Here is a 22458-nt window from a genome sequence, read left to right as displayed (position 1 = left end):
GAGTGTTCTTAGATCTTGAAGTACGACTCCCTTTAAATTCTGAAGACTTTTAATACTTTGTGACCTCCTAACATTTGGTTTCCAGATACACATCTTTCCTTGCCAGAAAATCATAACTTATTCTTACACTAGCATTTTCATAACATTTCTTTTAATCAAAGCAGCTTTCTTTGGTACACGTACAGAACAAAAAAGGCCACAGAATGTTATGGTCATTTCATTATTTTTATCCCCACACTGTGGCATTATCCTTTTGCCTAAAGTCCCACTGCCAAAAAGCATCAGAGCTGGAGTCTGCCAGCTTCTGACTCTAAAGACATTGTGTTAAAAAACTAACCAGTTATATATGCAAGGAGACAGAACAAAATTAAATGCAACGTAACAAAGGACAATTTTACTTGAAGTTAGCAATGTTCCCACTAATTCAATTGGACTGGGACTTCCCACAACATGTGAAGCCTTAGGAGACCACATGGTAAAGAACTGATGGGTTATTCTGTCCCACTTGTAAGACCTGATGTCCCTCAAGTGTTAATGCTACACCACTCCATGGCCACCTGTCTCTCTGAACAAATGGCCAAGGAGTGAGGAGGAGTGGTGCTGGGGACCGCTGCCACATGCATACACTCAGCAAGGCCCAAGTCACTCCCTCATGCCCTGGGTGGCAAGCGTGACACCAGTTACCTAACGTTGTGGTCTAGTCCAGTGGTACTTACGGGTGCTAGCAGAGGCAGCTGCCATGACAAAGGTAGTCACAAACGCACATTTTTATTTTCCTTCCAGCAGTAAGCCTGCTGTTGAACACTGTCAGTGCTGCAGGAGTGCCGGAAGGACACAGAGGTACGCACCTGCTGTCCAGAGCGTGCTGGCTGGGACTTAGGGGCCAGTGTGGGGCAGCCGGCGGGCAGGAGGCCGGGGGCTGCGGGGGTCGCTGGGCCAGCCTCTCCCCGCTACTATGAGTGAAATGCTCGGCCGGGGCTGCGGCAGCCCCGCCGCTGTCTAACGGCCGGTCGGTGACGGGCGGCGGGCTGCCTGCAGTGACCGGGACACGTTATTCATTAACAGGCTCCTCCGTAGTTCTCCCCGGGCTGGGCGCTGGGGGCTGAGCGCTGTGTGGCGGCCGGTACCTGCCCCGTCCCCGCACCTCGCCGCGGTGCACCCGCGCCGGCCGCGGGCAGGGACCGGAGCCAGCGGCGGTGCCGCCCCGCGCCCCGCCCCGCTCCCTCAGGCCGCCGCCTTCCCCCGCCAGCCGGCGGCAGCTGCCCGCCCTCCGCGCGCGGCGCCTGACAGCGGATCCCGCTCGGCGGCCGGCGGTGCTGTGCCGCGCTCCTCCTGCTGCTCGCGGCCGGGCCGGCGGTGCGGCTCTGCCGGCAGGCCGGGCTGGCGGGGAAGCGCCGCGCCGCCCCCCTCTCCGCCCCGCCGGCTGCGGGGATATGCCATTGCCATGGCGAGGCGGCTCTTCCCGGGGGCCTGGCTCCGGCAGCCCCACTACGCGCAGGTAGGCCGGCGGCGAGGCCGCGGGTGCGAGGCGGCCGGTGCCGGCAGCCTGCCGTTCCCTCCCGGGCGGGCGTCCCCCGCAGCGCTCCTTGCGTCACTCGGCCCGGCCCGGCCGGGGCCGAGAGGTGGCCGGGTCCCTGGACGGCGCGGGAGCAGGTGCGGGCCGGGCTCGGGGCCACCGCACCTCCGCCGCCCCTTTCTCCTGCCCGCCGGGCCGGGCCGGGCCTCCTGGGCCCGAGAGGCTGCGGGCCGGGCCACGCCGCCGCCCGGCTCCCTGAGCCCCCTGGGCAGCCGTCCCCGTTTCCTTGGCCGCCCCGGCGGGTCGGTGCAGTGGGCACGGCGCCTGGGGGCACGCTGCTGGCCGCGCTCTGCCACACGGCCCGGTACACGCGTGGGGTGCTGCAGCTCCGTATGTTCCAATCCAAGTTGGAAGGGACCCGCAAGGTCCAACTCCTGGGTCCCCAAAGGACCGCCCAAAAGTCAGACCATATGTCAGTGTTGTCCAAATGCTCCTTGAACTCCACCAACTCTGTGCCGTGTCCCCTGCCCTGGGGAGCCTGTCCCAGTGCCCGACCACCCCCTCAATGAAGAACCTTTTCCTAACACCCAGCCTGACCCTCCCCTGTCCCAGCTTCAAGCCAGTTCCTCAGCTCTTAAATTCAATTATAGTTAACGTGAGTGTTTGAGTTGGTGGGGATTAATACAATATTTGCTTATATGCTACTTATGGCTGTCATCTATTCCTATCTTATTAAATGTTTTCTGATTGTTGGACTAAAAATTTGAACTTTGTCCTGATGCGTCTTAAAGTCTCTAATGTGTTAATTCCTTCTCATCTGGAACTTTTCTGATCCCATTCTCTTTTTGGACCTGCCTAAAATGGGATCTAAAATCCAAAGAGAAGTGTACAGACACAGGTATAACCTTATCTTCTTTGGCATTTGTTTTATGGTATGTATAAGCAAATCTAGGTCAAATATCACTTGATTTGTAGACCAGAAAATATTCTCCTTGAACTCTTTACCAGAGTGGATACTTGTGCAGCATTTGGATTCCCGTAGGAGAAAGTCTCTGGGACAAATAAAAATGAATTCACAGTATGTGTGCTACCTTTCAAACTAGGATTCTGTACATTGTCTGTCTTCTTTGCCTTGATGATAAGTCTGTCTCTGATCATTGTGTGCTGATGTTGGATAACTTTTTCTCCATTTGTCGCAGTGTTTACTTTAAGGCCTTTCCAGCACGACGTGTGATTTTAAAATCTCTTAAGAAACTGCCAGGTCATTTATTAGAAAAGTCGAAGAAGTCAAATATTTGTTTCTGTTGCAAATTTTAAAAATATTTCTGCTTGTGCTTTCTCACCCTGGAAACTACTGGAGTCTTCTACACACCTGTTTTGAGGAGAGCTAGTAAGAGCTTTGTAAACGTTAACTTATTTTTCTGTGTTACAAAGTGAATGCGTGTTGGTAATTGATGCATCTGCAGAATGGTAGCAAGCTATCAATATATTGACTTGTGGCAGCATGCTACTGTTGGTACGTGACAAATGTATTCATGGTTCAACTCTCCTAATTACTCTCTGAGTGCTCTATGGAGATTTTTGTCTCCAGAGGCCAACGCTCCCTAACTAAATGCTAGACTTAACTTTCTGAGATGTAGCTATGAGTGAGAGGGGAGTTCCAGGACTTGTGCGGTGTTGCTATGCAATATTTAATGTAGCACACCAGGGAAGATGACTGTACCATGGAAAGCATTGCTGACTGACTTCCAAATGTTATTGGCTGGTGTTCCATTCTTTTTGAAAACTGTTGTGAAGTGAGTTGATAGAACATCAAGTTCTGCAACGAAGAATTTAGTACCTCCTCTATCTTTTCTGCTGCAGTACGAGTGGGATGTTATGAGCTGGTTTGCAACTGATGCTCTTATGCCAAATGTGCTGTTATTATTTATTGTCAGTATTTGACATGTTCTTTAGCTTGCATGCAGAATGGTAATAATTTGATCTTTCTAGTGAAGGGCAATATGCTGCCAATTATCATCAGCTCATATAAAAATGAGCTGGGCAAACTTCTGGACATCCTGCTTCAGTTCAAAACTTAGAGGTTAGAGATGCACAGGTACAACAGTGCCAAAGTTTCAACACAAAACAGTAGCAACTATGAAATACAAAAATTTCCCGGTGCTTGGACTGTAAGGCTTGTAAATAAGACTTGTAATAGTGAAACAAAACAACAAAAAATTCCAGACCTGACAAACTTCTCAACAATACTAAATACCGCCAAAAACCAAACCAAAACCAAATTTATTGGATCTTACAATTGGGTGACTTACACTTTTCTACAGCTGTGATTTAGGTTTTGCAAGGAGAGGCTAGTATCCCAAATTGATGAAACTGTCCTGAAGTTCTTTCTGATAGCTGTAGTTAATAATTGGGATATGAGGCTGAGGGCAAGCCAGCAGTATTGCGCATGTCAATATTCATGCAAAGGACTCTTCCAGGCTTGGAAGCTTTCTGGCTGCTAGAGGTTCTGGACCAAGTTTGCAGATCATTAGGGACATCCTGTCGACTTCAGTAACATAAAAGACACTGTCTTTGAAGGACTAAAGAATGAACAAGTTTTCAAGCCCCATATAATGTATCATCATCATTTTGTATAAGCTTTTAATCCTTTCGTTGTTGTTGTTGCTTAACCTTTTAAGGGGGAACATCCTGCTTTCTGGGGATTGTTATCCCTTTTGAATTTCAAACGATAGGTCCTGTTGGATTATTCAGGATACAAGTAATTTGAGGCAATAGCATAATCTTAAGTGTGCATTGTATGCTCTTAAAAATGTGAATGTGCCCAGGGTATGGCATCCAAGACAGCGTGAGCTAATATTTTCAGAGGTTATGTCAGCCTACCTGAAGTGCATCCTATGATCCATAAATCAACCTGAACACTGAACAAACCAGCATTTCTAGCATGATCAGCTTACAATTTTTATCTGTTCTTTCTTGTTGCCAACGTGGAACAAACTGAGAGAGCGATTTGGAGAGGATTACTAGACAATGATTATGTGAAATACTTTGGACAATGAAACTGTCTATAGTGTAAAACTAATGAACACTTTTATATCCCTTAACCATAAGAATGTTTTAAATAAAAAGTATACTTATCAAAAAATTGGCAAATAGTTATGTTGCATTTTGATCTGCTACTCTCCATATGCTTTGGAGTGCATCCAGGCTTGAATTTTGCCAGAAGTGGTTTCCAGTTCTGTTCCAGGGAATGAATGTCTAATTATTATTCAGTGCGTATGACTTAGCAGAATGTACAAATGATGGATGAAGTTGATGCCGTAATAACCTTTTAAGTATCCTTTACAAGTGCTTTCCTTCTTCTGTGTGTTCCCTGGCTCGTGTGTAAAGTCTTGTTGGAAGAGTGGAGCAGAATAGAGAAATTGTATTTCCTAGTTTTGAATTTTCTTTGTTTTTTATCACTTCAGAACTGTCAGTCATTCTGACGTTTCCTAGATGAAGTGGGCTAAACGTGTCTAGACTGATTTTAAAATGGAAGTTTGGTAGGGAGAATTCATGGGAAGAACAAAATAATGATCAGACCTTTTGCTGACTCTGATAAGGAGGTCCAGAATAAAATAATGCCCCCTGAATCACAACCACAACAGAACCTTGTGGTCTTCTGCAAGCAGGTGTGTGCTTGTGTCCGTGCTCTGAACTGGCAAGACGTGAGTCCCGCCGGTCAAGAGCCACACAAGTATGCATTGGCACAGTGCTGAGCCCGGAATAAATACAGCTTCTCCAGAACTTCATGCCAAGTGTATGATGTATTCAGATGGCATCTAGGGAGGATTTTCTGTCCCAAATGCATTTTCTCTGTCTTTGTGAGGAGGAGGACAAATTTGGATAAATGCGGATAATATGGTATTATTTCTTGTGCTATGAATATGGTCAATGCTCAGCAGTGGTCCTGAGGCTTGCAGACCATTGCTAGTCTCTGAGATTGTACTAAATGGTATGCGTTTAAAGAAGTTGCTTTAAATAGCCCTTTGGTTTGAAGTTTAGTGTTGTAAACATTCATGGAAGCAGTCAGCAAGAAACTGTGGGGAAGGCAGGGGGGTTGTTGTCCCAGAAAATGTTGGTTTCTAAGTATTTTTTTATAAATGAAACAGTTTTGCCTAAAATTGATTGTTTATTTCAAATGTTCTTTTTTAGATTTTACCAGTGTTACTGTGTTTTGTAGTATTTCTGTTCTACAATATTAGGGTTACTAGAAATTGCTAAAAAAGAAGAAGCTCACTCCCTAAAGGAAATCACTACATCTTTTCTTTCAGATAGATGAAAGATAATCATTAGAACTTACTTGCAATGATTCCTGATTCATTGGAACTTCCTATTATTCCAGGAGGGGGGCAGAATAAAGAAAATAGTTTTATTAGAATTTTTTGGTAATCCTATTAATAAAATAATAGAGAAGAGTCTTGTGACAGGCTTTACAAAGACCATTGTCAGAATTGTCTGTAGAAATGAAAAAGTGATAAAAATCATTTTTAGTTTTCCCTGTAGGTGTTCTGCAATGTTTTATTAAGCACTGGGTAATTAAATAGCTATGAAAGGTTCACTTCTAAAAAAGAAAATCAATTTGGAAGAAACAAATACTCTTTTTCTTACTCAAACTTTGCCCCAAGCATGCTGTTCTATGCAGACTGATTTTCCAGACTGGCTACAGCTGTGGAACAATAATCCTTCATATATTTTCATTTAGTTTCTGTAAATCACATCTGTGCCCTTCTTGTGGTTGCTTGTTCATAATAATTTGCGACTCATGTTTTTTTCTGAAGTTTTATGAGCTTCTGTTTCTCACAGATGTTGCTTGAATTACTGAAAACTGCCTACCATTATGGTTGGTACCCCTTCGTGTTCGTGGGTAGAATTTCACATAATAGAAGTTGTCATGTTACTTTGAACCTCTGAAAGTGTGTGTGATGGAGTTAAAGATCCAGATTTGGACTTGTGTGAGCTAGAAAGCCCTAGAAGATGTGCTGGCGGTTTGAAGTAAACATATCCAGAAACTCTGTGCTGATGCAATTTTTATCATAGATCATTTTTATGTGTGGTGTTGGGAATCAAACTGTGGAATCTATTTCAGATTATGACAGGTTCTGTTAAATCATACTTCTTCGGACAAACAAAACTAAAAATTGCTTTTAAGGAAAAGCACGTGGAGTTGCCAGAACATCTGATGCAGAAGAAAGGAGGTGTCTTGCAATAGCTTCTGCGTTGGTTTGATTAATTTGTTTCAGGGCAATATCCATCTTATAGACAAAAGTTGAAGTAAGATTGTGTGTGTATTTTCTGTTTTTGTTTTGGTTTTGTTTAAGTGAAATGTGCAATAGGGTGGGAACTGGAAAATGATCCCTAGGTAAGCTGGGCTTTCCCATTTGGAAGGAGTAAAAAGGGTCAGCCCCTCCCCATCCTACATGAAAAGTGGCCATTGGTGAAGCTGTTTCATCTGAACACTACCAAGCAGCGGTCCTGAGTCTATTCAGTGAGGATGCTGAATGCTAACACCAAAAGGGAGGTGAAAGTAGGCACTGAGATAAGCAGAACAGCTCACACCTGTCAGAGCTGCTTCTGGCTTTTCTCTACATGAAGTGATGATCTCCCCCTTGTGGGAAAATTCCACTAAGACACAAATCTTCCTCCTTGAACTTCGTGTTAGAATAAATGAGTTACAGATGGATCACAATACTGGAATAAAAGGAGTTATCAACGCAAGGCTTGGCCATCCTTAGGGAGATACCGGTGTCCACAAAGACATTTTGTTTCTCAATAACTTGTTGTGCACATGGATTTTGGAAAGAAATGGTGGGGGCCATGGTTTCACTTTATCATCCTCTTTGTCTGACTTGAATAACAGAATTTAAAGGCAATGTAGAATACAATATGGGCTGAACATGGACTTGGACTGTATGAAATAGGTCCTCTGTATGCTGCCCCAAGGAAGCTAAGTAAACCTAACATTGAACCTTTATCAGTGTAATCGTAAGTATTGGCAGTCGTTCACATACTTCTTTGGCATATGATTTTTAGCATGGCTGAGATGTAAATCAGGTTCTTTTATGCTGCAAGAATAGACGTTCTGGTTGCAGTTTGTTTATAGATAGTAGCCTTGAAAAGGAAGAAAGTAGGAAATGCTATAATTGAATAGTTTGTGTTGACTTGATTTTTTTTTCTTCTCTTAAAGATTTGCAAAGTTGGTCCTGCCTTAGTGTTGCAGCCTGCCCTTTTGAGGGTAAAAGGGGAAAGCCATGAACATGGTGTTTTACGTGAATTAAATTATGCCACTTGGATTGGAAATATTTTTTGGTTTATATTTAACCAGTGCTGTTATTTACTTTATGAATTAAATAGTATCTAGAAGAATGGATCTTGGAGGGAAAGTGTTTCCTTCAAAAATATGTACAGGGCATGTTAAGATATGAGATGATTTCTGCTAGGATTAAAAAAATAATAATTTGAAGAAACGTAACTTCTTAAATGAAAGACACTAAAATTAAAGTACATGAGAGAGAGAAGGCATCCAGCTTTGCTATTGAGTTCCTAATTTATGATGCTCATACTGTTGGGCTACTAACTTCAAAAACATTTCTGGAGAAAGCTCTGATGTGAAGGAATTGTCAGTATGCCATCTGTCAGCCTTTCCAGCTGCTGCGGGCTGAGTGCTGGATGGAGTATAGGAGATTGATGTTCTCTCTTGCTGCCGGTAGTGCTGCATCGCAGTGGCTGTAGCCTGAGGAGAGTGGGAATTTGGGTAGGAAGGAGATGGACTTACTTGAAAGTCCAAACAAGATCTTTTCTTGTGTGTGCACGTGCTGGCAGCAGACCTAGGTAGAAGAACACTGTGCTATTTTAAAACCTAAAATAAGGTTTTTAAGCATGCTGCCCGTACCTTAGCTACCCCACCTCATTATTTGACTATTGCAAGCTTGCAGTGTACGTCAGTTTTCATGCAGAGCCTGACCCCCAGAATACGAGATCTAAGTGTGTTTGCTTCTACGGACTCTGGTCTGTGCTGGTAACCTCTGGCAGAGGATGTGGGCAAAACAGTGGAAATGAGAATAATGGGCAGCTGTTTGCTCAGCTGAATAGAACTTAATCCTAACAAAAAGGTGAGTACAAAAACTAATGACCATGCCTTCACTGAATAGTTAACAGTAACTGAATATAATCTGATTTTCTCAAAATACTGTGCTTTAATTACAAATAGCTTTTGTATTCCTCTTCTGATGTTGCTGTTTCTCATTGTGTTTGCAGAGGTGAAGGTTATTCTTTCCGTTTGCTGCTGTATTGAGTTAGAGAAACATTAGGCCAACGTAAAAATAGATGAATGACTCACATAGATATTATCAGGAACTACTCTACGGAGCACTCATTGGTATTATTGCCATGCTGAAGCCACTAAAAAAAAAGTTAAACTCTAGCTTACGAAAGCGTATTTTTTATGGGGTATAAGAACAAATGAAAATAAATAATTACAGTAGACATTAAACCTGAATGACTATAATGTCATGTTTATTTGTAAGTGCTAAAATTGTTATGTATTGTCTGCTCTTCAACCAGTAGTAAGTGGGAAGGTGGAAAAAAACCACAACCACCACCAAGAAAACACATTGTGTTCTGCAGACTGTCTGAGGAAAATGTGTTTGTGTGCTTACAACACAGCCAGACCAGGCAATCCATCCATGCTGTACGTTAAATGTTTTGGCTCTGCTGGTCTCACACACCTCTCAGTTCAAAACTGTGCTCCAAGAGACCTCTGCTGGCGGAGTGACTGCCTCAAGACTGGTAACGTGGCCTGCCTGGGACAGCCCTGCTGGGGAAGAATAGGTCTTGGTTGCAGCTTTTTGTTTATTTTGTGTATTGAAACAGCATGATTGAGTGCAAAGAATAAGCTCTGCAGAGAATCCATCTGCCCTGCTCACAGCTTTCTTTTGGTACTAGAGGTGAGAACAGGGAACAAGACATGCTCCTACTGCTTTGCCACACCGTATCTGCTGGCTTCCCCAAGCTGTGAAGGACGAGTGTGTGTGACGAGTGGGTGACAAGTGAATTCTGGAGGTGGGCAGTAGCTGAGGGCAGGGGTTCTTCAGCATGAAAGTTGTGGTTGGAAAACTGAAGAAGCAAGATGGAGCCCTGAGCAGTGCTGGGAACTGCTGCCTGAGAAAGGATGACAGACAGTGGAGGAAGACTGAAGCCTAGGCCAGTGTTGCAGTCAGAGGGGATGAAAACAGACTGGAAATGGCTGGAAGAGAATAGCAGATGACATGTGGCTTGAGAGGACTGGCTAAGCAAACACCTTGGGATGGATACTGAAAAGAAAAAACTAATAGGTGAAAATTATAAATGACTAAACATGGAAAATGGACAGGATGAAAACAAAGACAAGCTCCAGCTGAGCATGAACTCGGATCTCTTCTGTATGGGGAAAATTATTTCTGAACTGATGGGTAAAGTATCAGTTCTCATTTACTGCTGGTTCATGTCTCAGATGACTCCTGCTGCTCCTCATCCGTCTGCCGAAGTAGCATGGCTTCCAAGAAAGTTTGTGATTCTTAATGTTATAACCTTGTAGATGTGGTATTTTTAGACTAGGAAATAACATTAAAATCTTGGCATTCTTTCATTTTAGTAGTGTTCTTCCAAAGGGAAGGGCTTATATAAAGCATTTCTCTTTTGATGTTCCCCAGCCCTTTGCCTCCAGTTTTGTTTTTCTGTTCTGTGTTCACCAGCCTGTTTCCTCCTAAGTTTTCTAAGCAGTTTCTAAATGTGCTGTAAACCACACACCATTATTGTTGGTCTCCTTTTGTACTCCTTCCAGTTTGTATCCATATTATGGATAACAAGCCTTACAGGAAATTACATGTTACTCCAACTAAGGTCTTTGTGGCTCTGAGGAAAACGGTTTAAATTGTTTCTTTCTAAAACACTCCCAATGAAATACCTTAAAAGAAGAACTGGTTGAAGGGACTTTCTGGTCAAGATGCATCACCAGAAAAAAAACAACAGTTAAATCTTTTTTTTTTTTAACCAGGTAGTTTTAGGATAGAGTCAAGTGAGTGTGTGCAAAGGCACAGGGATTCACCTTGATGAGGTGGGCTGCAGCCATCCAGCCTGGATCACCCACCTCTGGGTGTTGTGGGTCTGCCCTTTGTTTAGTTCTTCCAAGAGGAAATGGCATTGGTGGTTTGTCATGTTTTTACAAGTACTTGTAAATGATAAATGTAGTCTAGCATGATAATCCGTTGGTTCTCTACAGCTCTTTCCAAAGTGTAGATTGAAGCTTTCTCTAAAGCAGTTTTCTTCCATCTATTTCCTTCTCTAGTGATACGTAAAAAACGTGGGTACTCAAGCACTTCTATTTTTCATGTGGCCAAAATCTTTGAAAGTCTTTTTGTTTGTTTGTTTTAGTAAATGTGTGGATACTCTTATTGCATGTTCCTCTTAATCCATGTTTATATTAAAGATGTGTACAGTTCCATTAAACTATCAGACATCTACCCTACCGTAATCAGTTTTTTAATTTGAAATCCTGGTAGCACATCTTAGACAGGATAAACAAAACATTTAAGTTATTTAATGATAAACAATAATAGTCTTACTTGTGGATGTTTAGAGAAGAGCAAGGATTCTATAAATATGATTTACTGTGGGTGGGTACGTTTTTTTTCCAAGTGACTTTTTGATACATTAATATGCTATGTATGTTACAGAAAGGAATGTTAATTTACTCTCTTCAGCAATCTAAAGGGTGAATGATAAGTATTGTTTGCAGTTTGTTGCCTTTAAACAGGCTTCACTTGTAACACTGGCAGTGGAGGAGCAAAACTTCAGAATAAGGCCACAGTTTTAAAAGGTTATTATCAAAATTAGATGAGGATATTTCTGCCTTTTTTTTTTTTTTTTCCATGATGTGCTATCCCACAACTGTGCTGACACAACTATTTGCAGGGTTGTTCTGTGAATCAGATCAACTCCCTGTTTTCATCTGTGGTGTAGACTCACAGTTTGTTGGGCGTCATTACGATGACTGTTGTCTTCAGTATGGAGATGCAAGGAAGCAGTACTGGGCAGTTTATGTAGTGAAATTGCAGCCGCAGCAGGTCCAAAGATGTGATTGCTCTGTTTTAGTTCCAGTTTTTAAAAGCAGAAAAAATTAGAATTTGACACAGTTTCTGACCTGTTTACCTGTCAGTGAAGTTCCTGTGGCTCTATGACCAGGTCATCGTGTGACTTTTCATCTGAAATGTGGATAATCATGGCCTAGTATATAAAGTGGACAAGTGCATGTACAAGATCCTATGGAGAAAAAAATCCACTTAGAAATCAAGACTCTTGCATTAGACTTGTATATAAGTACATTACAACTCTCATTTACTTCAGTAAGATGACTGAAGTTGAGGGTTGTTCCCAAATGAACTGTAGTGATGCTTTTTTTTTTTTTTAACTGTAGCTTTGAATGTGCAGATTTAAACAAGCTTCAGTAGATCACATCAAGAGTATATTAAAATATTTTTCTTCTGTTGTAGGAGAGGAATATGAAATTGTGATGAGGGCAGTGGACTGAGACTTTGAGATCTACATTTAGGTATGAGTCATTGCCTTTGAGGCCTTGGGTGTGTTGATCTGCTGCTTGTCCTCAGGAAGTGTTCACCCTTTTTTGTACTTACGTTTACCTTTGTGCAGAGATTGTGTTTATGTATTCATTAGCATCTTGGAGCCACAAACATTATTTGATTTGGATTTTTGTGGTATTGTGTGTTTTGGAGTAACACAAAGCATCAAGAGCAATATTTATGCTAGAGCTGCCTGAAGGCCATACAGGCGTGCTCTTGCTTTTCTGTGTAACTTGTTGGGTTAATTTATTGTGCTGTTCACTTCAGGCATTTTGGTGGTTTTGCTTGCGGGGTGGGATGGGTGAGTGAGAATTGAGATTTCCTTGGACTGAGGCCTTTGATGTTAGTAGCACTGTTATCTTAGGGTCATTTGGGCATACCTGTTTTTCTAAAAATACAACCAGAATGCTCTCATCCATTCTTTTAGAATGAGTCATATCTTTAGGATTGCAGTAACAGTTAAATACACTTGCTTTTAGAGTTTGGGATTGCTCTTTTCCATTTTAAAGTTTTAAAACGCCTTGCATGCACTTTCTCCTTGATTCATAATTATCTGTTTTTCTTTTTTAAATCACTAAGCTGTAAATTGGAATGATAATAGGATATAAAATTAGGGGCTAAGACATATAGCATCATTTTCCTAGCAGTTTTTTTTCTCCTGTTGCTTGCATTGCTGCTTCTCTTTGAGACTTGATGTTCCTTACAGAACTACATGGAGTCAAAGTACACTTCCTCTTTAGTCCTTCGATGGACTGAGTGCCTGTGTGGAAAGTGTGTTGTGAGGGAAGTTACCGTGGAAGAGTTGGAACCACACTAGGTTGAGAGCGGAACGCTGGTACCTGGTGGTTGTACTTGTTATGGTTTGAAAAAGTCAGTTTTTTTTCAGTTAGGTATTAAACCAAGCTACGGTTTTAGAACTGCTTCTTTTATCTTTTTTCCTTAAAAATAAATTACATATTTAGAAAAGGAAATGAATGCTTGAAACCAAAGAGGGAAGCCTGAAACTTCAGATGATAACCACAAGTTCAGTCAGTTCTGAACCTGAAGATTCTGTGTTCTTGCCCAGACTGCCAGCCATGGGTACAGGTGTTTGGGTGGGCCCTAGCAGAAGGCCATGCTCTTGTTGATGCACTTGGAGTGACGGAGGGTCCTCTCCAATGGTGGCACGAATACTCTCTGCCAATGTAGGCAGCAATGTCCTTGCTGCTTGTGCTGCTGTTATGAACAGACATTGATTGCAGTATGGCTCAGTTCTTCAGGGGGAGGGAGACAAGTCAGATGGGCCTAAGGGTGCAGCCTATAGTTTTCTCTGCTCTGTGGGGTTTGTAATGGCTGCAAGGTATCCTTGGAGGTGGTGGCACCTCACAGGCCTTCCCACAGCCCGGCCTGCCACGTCGCTGTGTGCTCAGCCTGTGGAGGAACTGCTGCTGAAACTGCTGGGTTGTGGGGTGGCCGTGGGTGCTCATGGGAAAGCAGGATGTGCCCAAGGCAGGGCTGTGTTTCTGTTCTGCTCAAGGGGGGGCAGCAACGTGCTTATGAAGTACAGGTGAACCTCAGGATGCTGGGGTAGCTCCTAACTCTAAAGGAGGAGCTTGCCAGCATACGCTTATGAAAGCTAGCAAACTAGGTAAAGGATCTTTGTGCATTCTAAAATAATGATCTTCCTGTATTTGCAGAGAAGTATTTTATTTAGTGACAGTATTTTTTTTTTTTTTTTCAAAAATATAAAACATGTAAAAGCTGAAGCCATATATTTACTGTGATTTAGGTTAACTATTATCAAATTGTAGTAATTTGGAATTACTGCAATTGAGAACTTGGAATTACAGTGCTTTTTCTCCTGTATGAATGGAGCCATCTGAAATTAGTATGTATATGCATACATAATTACTAAGTTAACCCATCTCATAAGTGTGTGCGTGTGTATAAGCAATATATATATATTTTGTGTGTGTGTATGTATATATATAAATAAATGTAGTGACAAAACTGCTCATTCTTATTACCTTTCTCAGAACCTTTTGTAAAGATAGAATCACTTAGGTTGGAAATGTCCTTCAAGATCATCAAGTCCCAGCTATCAACCTGACCTACAGACTCTGATCATTAAACCATGTTCCTTAGAGCCACATCCACATCTCTTAAATATCTCCAGAGATAGGCACTTGACCACTTGGCAGCCCATTCCAATGCTTGACCACCTTCTCCATGGAGAAATTCTTCCAAATGTCCCATCTAAACATCCCCTGGCACAGTTTGAGACCAGTATGGAATGGTTACATGAACTAGTGGGTATCAAACAAAGCCAGATTTAAGCAAAATGAAGTTCAGGCCCTGACCCATGAAAAAATGGATAGATCAGTGGAACTGATTTCTAAAGAGTGTTGTGGATGCTAAAAACTTACATAGATTTTAAGGGAGGCTGGGTAAGTTTACAAAAGGTAAATTATTTGAGACTTACTATATATAGAAAATCACATCTGGCTTGGAAAGATCCTCAGGAGGAAAATGGGAGAGTATTTGGGATATATATGTTATCACTCTTCCTACAGCATCTATTTGTAACAGTTGTTGGAGATCGGGTGGCTCAATGGAAATGGATCTCAGACTAACCCAGTATAACTGCTCTCATGCACTTTCCTTATATCCTGTTGCTAAAACTGATCCTGACTTCGTAATTCTTTTTCTAATCCTAGTTCAGGTATGGAAATCAAACTTTTAGCACACAGTCTTAGATGAATTAAAAAAATCATGACTTGCCCCCTCCTCTACAAAGCACTTAGCACTCCCTTAACTCTTAGTTTATACTTTCTCATCCCCTAGTGCAAAACAGAAATGTGAGGCCACAGAAACAAAATGGGAACGTTGCTTACAGTTACGGGAAGGACCACTGAAGATAAGGCTAGTTAGAGGAGTTTTACTCACATAATTAAATAATGACATTTCAAGGAAGGAATGGGAGACTTCAGCACAGGGAACCTATCCCTGATGTTCATCCCGCTCGTTGTATATCAGTGTTTTATACTTTTAACACATTATTTTCTGACCAGATTCCTGGTCTGTTGGATTTGCTTTACCGGAATCAGAACACAGGCAACTGATCTTAGGGGGGAAGAAAAAAAAAAAAAAAAAAAAGCAGTTGAGCTTTGACAGTTTATAATATTTTTAATCAAATTTGTTTTTGAAGCATGGCTTGCCCTTTGAGGGTGTCATCTTTCCTTCTATTTATATCCTAATTTTCTTTCCTTTTAAATAAGTCAAACTGGCCTCCCCTGTCTGTTCACTGATGGAAGTGGATGTTCCATGTAATGCAGTCTGCTTATTTTATCACTGTGGATGTGAAATTCCTGTTTGTTTCTATCATTCTGACTAATGCTTTAATATATTACAAAGAATACTTTCTCTTTGTGTTCTCTAGGTACGTTTCTCATACATGCGGATGAAATATCTCTTCATCTCTTGGTTAGTAGTATTTATTGGCAGCTGGGTTATGTATGTCCAGTACTCTACCTACACAGAACTATGCAGAGGACATGACTGTAGGAAAATAATAGTAAGTACGCTTAGCATAGCTTTTTTCTGAAGTGTTTGTCTGGACTAATTCCACAGCCAGTTCAGTCACTGCCAGATGTAAATTAATCAAATGCTACTATTCTGTTGTGTTGAAATAATACTATATCTTCTATTACAGATAAAACCAGTTATTTCTTACTGTTGTTTTGATGTAGGGTTATTAAAATTTTCTTTGATTTCCCTTTCCCCCCCTTTTTTTTTTTTTTAACTTCTTTCAAGGGTCAGATGTTGGGAGAGAGATGGTTGTTGCCTCCTTTTTTGGTCAATGTATTAAATACTTTTCTTCATGTTTGTTTCAGTGTGACAAATACAAGACTGGAGTTATTGATGGGTCAGCATGTAGCAGTCTTTGTGCAAAAGGAACACTGTATTTTGGAAAATGTTTGTCCACAAAGCCCAATAAGCAGGTAAGGCTTTACTCATCTAACTTATCTTTATCATTTCCCACTGAAATCTCAGTGATTCTGTGTGCAGGCATTGCTCTAACTTCCTTCTATTGATTTTAAGACACACAGACTGTGCCTCTGAGAGGCTGAAGGGGCAGAGATTATAATGTAGCATTTCCCTTTTGCAGATTGCCTGCTAGAGAAGCTACATCACAATGAGGAGCAATGCAGTTCTGCTCCTGTTCCGCACTTTGTACTTTAACATGACTATGCTTTATTGATTGGGAACTGCTCTGCTGGGATCTGAGTGTGTCTGGAGGTGGTGATAGTCTATGTGGTTCCTGCCTGTCCAGGTGCCTGCCCCTTTCCACTGTGTAGGCCCGAGTCCCAGAGATTTGGATGATCTGGCTAAAGCAGCTGATTTTATTCAGAGGGAGTTGCCGGTTTTCTTGTCTGTAGGGCATTAAGCTGTAGCAACTTTTCTGATCCAGCAGACAGTGCAGCTGTAGAAACGGCTGTGCTTGTATAGGTGAGAAGACACCAAGATACATTCAGAATCAAGAACCATCAGCCATAGCAGTGGCCTCTGCATAAGCTGCTGTAGCTGCCTAGATCTGCAGTTTCAAGTCAAATCCCAAGTACAGCACAGATATGTTGGAGTTAGTTGCTCTGTTTCCCTGAATACACATCATGCATAATTTCAGTGTTCCATTAATGCATTCAGGTGAATTTTTGATAACTGTGTTATATGGATCACTTGTGTCTAGCTGAAGAGTAAGCAAAGAAGTTTTCCTGACTGAATCCTCACAGTCTTGTAGTTTAAAAGAGCAGGAAGCCTGTAACTTCCATGAAATCTTTAATTCCACAGTTACAGAATCCAGTTTCCAAGGAGATTATGAGATCCTTCCACATTTTGACAATATGCCTACCCATGCTCTTGCACAGCATACTATCTCTCTGCTATCCTGCTTCCCAAACAGAATCAGCAGACTCTTAACCTAAGCAAAGATACAGAATCATAGAGTTTCCGGGTTGGAAGGGACCCGCAAGGATCATCGAGTCCAACTCCTGGGTCCCCAAAGGACCACCCAAAAAATCAAACCATGTGTCTGAGAGCATTGTCCAAATGCTTCTTGAACTCTGGATAGTAATGCCAGGATACTGTTTATCAAGCTCTTTATATTTTGACAGTATAGTGTCTCATAAGTCCCTGCAATAGTGTATTGTATTTGAAGCTGCCACTGTTTTAATGTACTGTGTGCACTGTCTGTGAACAGGACTCAGTGTACTCATCTGTGCTGCTGCTTGACTTCTGAAGCAGCAGTTGGGGTTCAGATGATATTCAGATGGACTTCCACAGTGTTTTTATCTCTCTACCTGCATAGATGTATTTAGGAATCTGGGGAAATCTTCAAGGAGTTATAAAATGCCAGATGGAAGAAGCTGCTCAATTTGATTTTGGTACTGATCCAGAACCAAGGAAGGAAATAGTTCTATTCGATAAACCAACAAGAGGAACCACTGTTGAGAAATTCAAAGAAATGGTGTATGGTCTTTTTAAAGTAAGTATATGTCTGGTCATTTTATTGTGACATGCTTATGTTTTATTGGCTTATTTTTCTGTAGCTGGAGAGAATGCCCTATTGTACGAGCCTTGTCCAAGTAAATGTTGGAAAAATAATCAGCTCAAAAATAGTTTGTCCCAGAGGTGCTTACCTTAAAGTTAGAAGCAACTAACAATTTTTTCCTTACTTTTTAACAGGTGGAAGCTGGTATGCATCTTGCACATCTACAGCTTTCATTGGTATAGAAAAAATATATTCATAATATATACATGCTTCTGCTACTTTGAAACTTGTTGCAATAACCCCAAAGACAAGCACAATTTGAAAAGTGTTCATGTTTGGGAAGTGTTACTGTGTTAACTGAACTATATATTTTTTCTGTTGCTTAATGCTACAACAGAATTTTATAATATGAAGTCATTATGTTTGTGTGTCAACACTGATTTGGAGCTTTATGTCCTAAAATTCTCCTGCTATTGACATAGCTCGTATGTCTCCAGTGCTAGAAATAAGGCTGTTCTAGCTGAGTGAGTGTATGTGTACTAACGTGCACACATATAATAAAGTTATGTAAAAGCTGATGATAGTTGCTAACACATTACAGTGGCTGTCTCTCGGATTGGATGTGCAGCATGTTTTTAGAATAGGTTTTAGGAAAATTTAAGAAATGTCTGTGTGACATTGTTTCTGTGTGCATTGTTAATAATTGAAAATGCAATGGTTCTGACTCCAGCAATGGTTTTTTCTTCATATTGATACAATGGACATGGCTGTATCAGTAACAGAATTAAGTATTTCAGTGCACTTACAGTACGAGGTTTGTACTAGAGGTCTTAGAATTTTGTATAGTTGTCTGAAGTAAAGTTTGTGGTGTAATTTCTCTACACCTATAAGGCTTAATCAGCTGAAAACGAAACCCGCTCTAAACATCTGAATTCTACTTACTTTTTATAAGAAAATGTTTACCAAGCTACTCTGTTCTTGGTCAGACTAGTCTTTAGAAAAATCAGCATTTGAATTCTAATCCTTGCATTTTGAAATGCAAAGAACACTGGTACTTTCAGAAGATTGTATGCTGGGTGCTTTGGAAAACAGAACAAGAAGAACGCTCCTCAGGCATCCTGGCAGCAAGTCTTGTAACATCTATAACCAATGAACACTAGAACATAATATACCCTACCATACCAAAAGGAGGGAGAATTATGGATGGATTGCTGGTAGTTAATGAACTTAATCTTTTTTGTTTGTTGCTTTTAGGCAAAGTTGGGTGAACAAGGAAATCTTTCAGAACTGGTTAATCTCATCTTATCTTTTGCTGATGGAAACAAAGATGGTAGAGTTTCTTTGCCAGAAGCAAAGTCTGCATGGGCACTTCTGCAGCTAGATGAGTTCCTGTTAATGGTGATCTTACAGGACAAAGAACATACTCCCAAGCTGATGGGTTTTTGTGGGGATCTTTATGTGATCGAAAGAGTTGAATATACCTCTCTCTATGGAATCAGTCTTCCATGGATTATAGAACTTTTCATTCCTTCTGGCTTCAGAAGAAGCATGGACCAGTGGTTTACTCCATCATGGCCAAGAAAGGCAAAAATAGCTATAGGGCTTTTAGAATTTGTGGAAGATGTTTTCCATGGACCTTATGGAAACTTTCTTATGTGTGATACAAGTGCCAAAAACTTGGGATACAATGATAAATATGATTTGAAAATGATGGACATGAGGAAAATTGTGCCAGAAATGAATTTGAAGGAAATGATTAAAGATCGTCCTTGTGAATCAGACATAGACTGTGTCTATGGTACAGACTGTAGAACTGTATGTGACCAAAGTAAAATGAGATGTACCACAGAAATTATTCAGCCAAACTTGGCAAAAGTCTGTCAGCTACTTAAAGACTATCTGCTTCGTGGTGCTCCTTTGGATATTCATGAAGAACTAGAAAAACAACTATATTTGTGTATTGCCCTTAAAGTCACAGCAAATCAGATGGAAATGGAGCATTCTTTAATACTCAATAACCTAAAAACATTGCTGTGGAAGAAAATTTCCTATACAAATGATTCTTAGCTTCTCCACCAGCAGAAATACTGATGCCTGCCTGCCATTAGAGGTGGCCTACCATGTTTGATAAAAATGATGTGCAGCTTTTTTTAAGACCCTTCTTTACCCAGATTTCAGGAATGGCTCTTTTACTCTTGCCCTTTAGTCAGTACTGTATGACAAAGCTTTTCAAAGGATGAACATACAACTAAGCAATCAGGCAGAGGCCAAAAGCACTTCTGGAGTTCCAGGGTGCTGTTACAGAAACAAAAACAACCCTGCATGCTTGATTGTTCTGTGCACTTTGTCAGATCTTGAATAGGACGAAAGTACTCAGTGTGCCACCACATCAACTAATGCAACATCATACAAATATGTGAAAATTGTTGTTCACTTGTGAAATACCTGGAAGAGATTTTTATCCTGAGTAGTTTTGAGGATCCACCACTACTGTAAATAGTGTGGCTGAGGCCAAGCTGCTGTTGCGTATAAACTGAGCTGCACTTGAAGTTTACTAATACCTTGGCATAGCAGAATTTGCACATTAATAGATAATTTTTAAACTATGGAAAAATTTATTCTGGAACTGATAGGTTGTAATATGAGATTTAAATTAGTTTTTGTTTATACCTTGTTACCTCATACTTGCATCTTGAATGTTTTAGTTCAACACTTTAAAGTCCAACCATGTTGGGAGCCAAGATCTTTAGGATGTTATTACTTAAAAGGATGTACATACTCTAGCAGCAATATAAACATTTTTTGAAAGTGTAATTATTTTACTTCTAACTGAAGTTAAGCTGTGGAAAACTTTGAAAAGTAAGTCTGTGGACTATGCCATTTTATAAGATAATTAATTTTAATAAGTGCTGATAGCAAAAATGTATTAACAGCTTAAAAAAAGAAAACCTGCATAGTAAAAACCTGCTTTGTGACAAATTAAACAAGTAACAGTTGTGTATAAAGTCTTGAATCTTTACTGCCCACAAAAACTTAGCTATACACTTGTGCTTAAATCCTCCCTAAATACTGCAGAAAGGCAAAGCTGGGTCACAACTGCAGGACAGAAGTTGAATTGTTCAGGATTATAGTTTTGATTTTTTTTTTCTTTACTTTTTTTAAAGATTACATAGCAAAAAATTAGCAGACTAGTTAAATTTGCAAAAATGGAGGTAATAGCTAGTAACAAGGTAGAATGGCATGCTGTAGAATGTCTTGTTTTTTCTAGTAGTATCTATCAGTCATAACTCTCCAGTCTTAAGTGACCACAATCTGATCCTGGCACTCTACGTGACATACCACTATTATACTTTTAATCAGCATCCCTGCTGTTTCTTCAATTTTCATCTGTCCTCACACTTGTACAGAATGGGATGTGCACCTTAATACTGTGCTCAGTGCTTATCTGTTAATGTTTAATTTATAAATGTTTTAGGTATGAAGCAGTCAAAAGCCTTAGTGATTTTTAGTAGCAGTCATCCCTGTTCCTCAAGATAGCTGGCCCCTTAATTCAGTTTCAGTGTAGGTACGGATGAGCTTTATTTCATTATTTAAAAAGTTGTTTATTTGTGTAAAGGTCCGGTATTAAATGCCTTTCTTGAATAAGTAAGCCTAATATAGGACTAAAATCAGATCACTTCTCCATACTGCATGTCGTATTATGCAGCTTGGGCTAAGAATTGTGCTCTTTGTAAACACCAGCTTTTTTAGTTTAAGAATGACTATGCTATGCTAACTATTGTCTCTTGATGTGGTAATATCCTTCATCCTGGAGCTAAATTAAGTATTTGTAACCAGCACTGCACTCAATGTAAAAGCAGTCACATTCTTGGTGGAAAAAAAAATCTGACTAATTGCTACTAGGTTTGGGGGAAAAAAAGTCTTGGAATCCAAAGTACAGTTGGGTATATTAAACAGCTTTTTGGAAAAACTGGAAAATAGTAGTGCCATTTGTTGTATAGAGCCTTCATTTTTATTGCTGTTGCACCAAGTTTGAGCTTTCATTGGAAAAATACACTTTTAAAATAAATAACAGGCCTCCTTTTTTCTTTCAATAACTGTCACTATCTTTAAGCAAAACTCAGCCCTGTAGTCTCCTTGACTCTTGTTCTCAGTGTGCAAGCAACTTCAGTAAGTCTAATGAGAAACAAGTATCTATGAACCTGAGATGAAGGATAAAATAAGGCAAGTCACATCCTCTGTGATTATGTGTACGCAACTTAGAGAGGAAATTCCCTTGTCTGATCACTGAAGAGTGTAAAAGGTTTAACCTTAAGACAATACCTGTTCCAGCAGCACTAAGACTGTGGAAGTACTTATTTCACTTACTGGAGGAAGCTTAAATACCTCAAGATATATTCCTGTCAGCTTCACTAAGTCACAGCAGGATAAATGTTGCTGTACATATTCCTGAAAGCTTAAGGCTACCTAAGATTTTTACTTAAGATACATACTGATCTCCAATAGTATTACATAATCTGAAAGAAAAGCTCTAAAGCAATAAAACTGATTTTTTTTAAAAAATTCAATCTTTTCGAAGTTAGAAAGAACAAGTTCTTTTATGTATTTTTTTTCTTACGAGTTACATTAATTTTTATCAGTATTTTCCTTTGATATGGGAATAATTCTAATGTGGTAGCCTTGTCTTCCACACTTTTCTTTTCTGAAGGAGTTCATATAAAAATTCTTAAGGCTACAGAATAGCTGAATTATAAACATAT

At 40.5% G+C, this 22458-nt stretch overlaps 1 protein-coding gene across 4 annotated transcripts; it reads left to right on the top strand.

Moving 5' to 3' along the window:
• Window positions 1–1275: 1275 nt before the first annotated feature.
• Window positions 1276–21767, top strand: DIPK1A (divergent protein kinase domain 1A). 4 transcript variants are annotated; one of them, XM_035332831.1, is made up of 6 exons: window positions 1367–1498; window positions 2951–3032; window positions 15590–15633; window positions 16044–16151; window positions 17516–17692; window positions 18953–21767. In XM_035332831.1, exons 2-6 carry the CDS (start codon window positions 2984–2986, stop codon window positions 19763–19765), a joined length of 1191 nt encoding a protein of 396 aa, XP_035188722.1. In that variant the 5' UTR covers window positions 1367–1498; window positions 2951–2983; the 3' UTR covers window positions 19766–21767. The 4 variants fall into 4 exon arrangements, with proteins under 4 accessions (XP_035188719.1, XP_035188722.1, XP_035188720.1 ...); XM_035332828.1 differs by lacking the exon at window positions 2951–3032 and having other exon boundaries at window positions 1276–1498; window positions 15590–15724; XM_035332829.1 differs by lacking the exon at window positions 1367–1498 and having other exon boundaries at window positions 15590–15724.
• Window positions 21768–22458: the final 691 nt, after the last annotated feature.

The sequence above is a fragment of the Oxyura jamaicensis genome, chromosome 8 (genome assembly GCF_011077185.1).
Source record: "Oxyura jamaicensis isolate SHBP4307 breed ruddy duck chromosome 8, BPBGC_Ojam_1.0, whole genome shotgun sequence".
NCBI lineage: Eukaryota > Metazoa > Chordata > Aves > Anseriformes > Anatidae > Oxyura > Oxyura jamaicensis.
The sequence above is the reverse complement of the archived record's forward strand: the minus strand, read 5'-3'. Positions and strand labels throughout refer to the sequence as shown.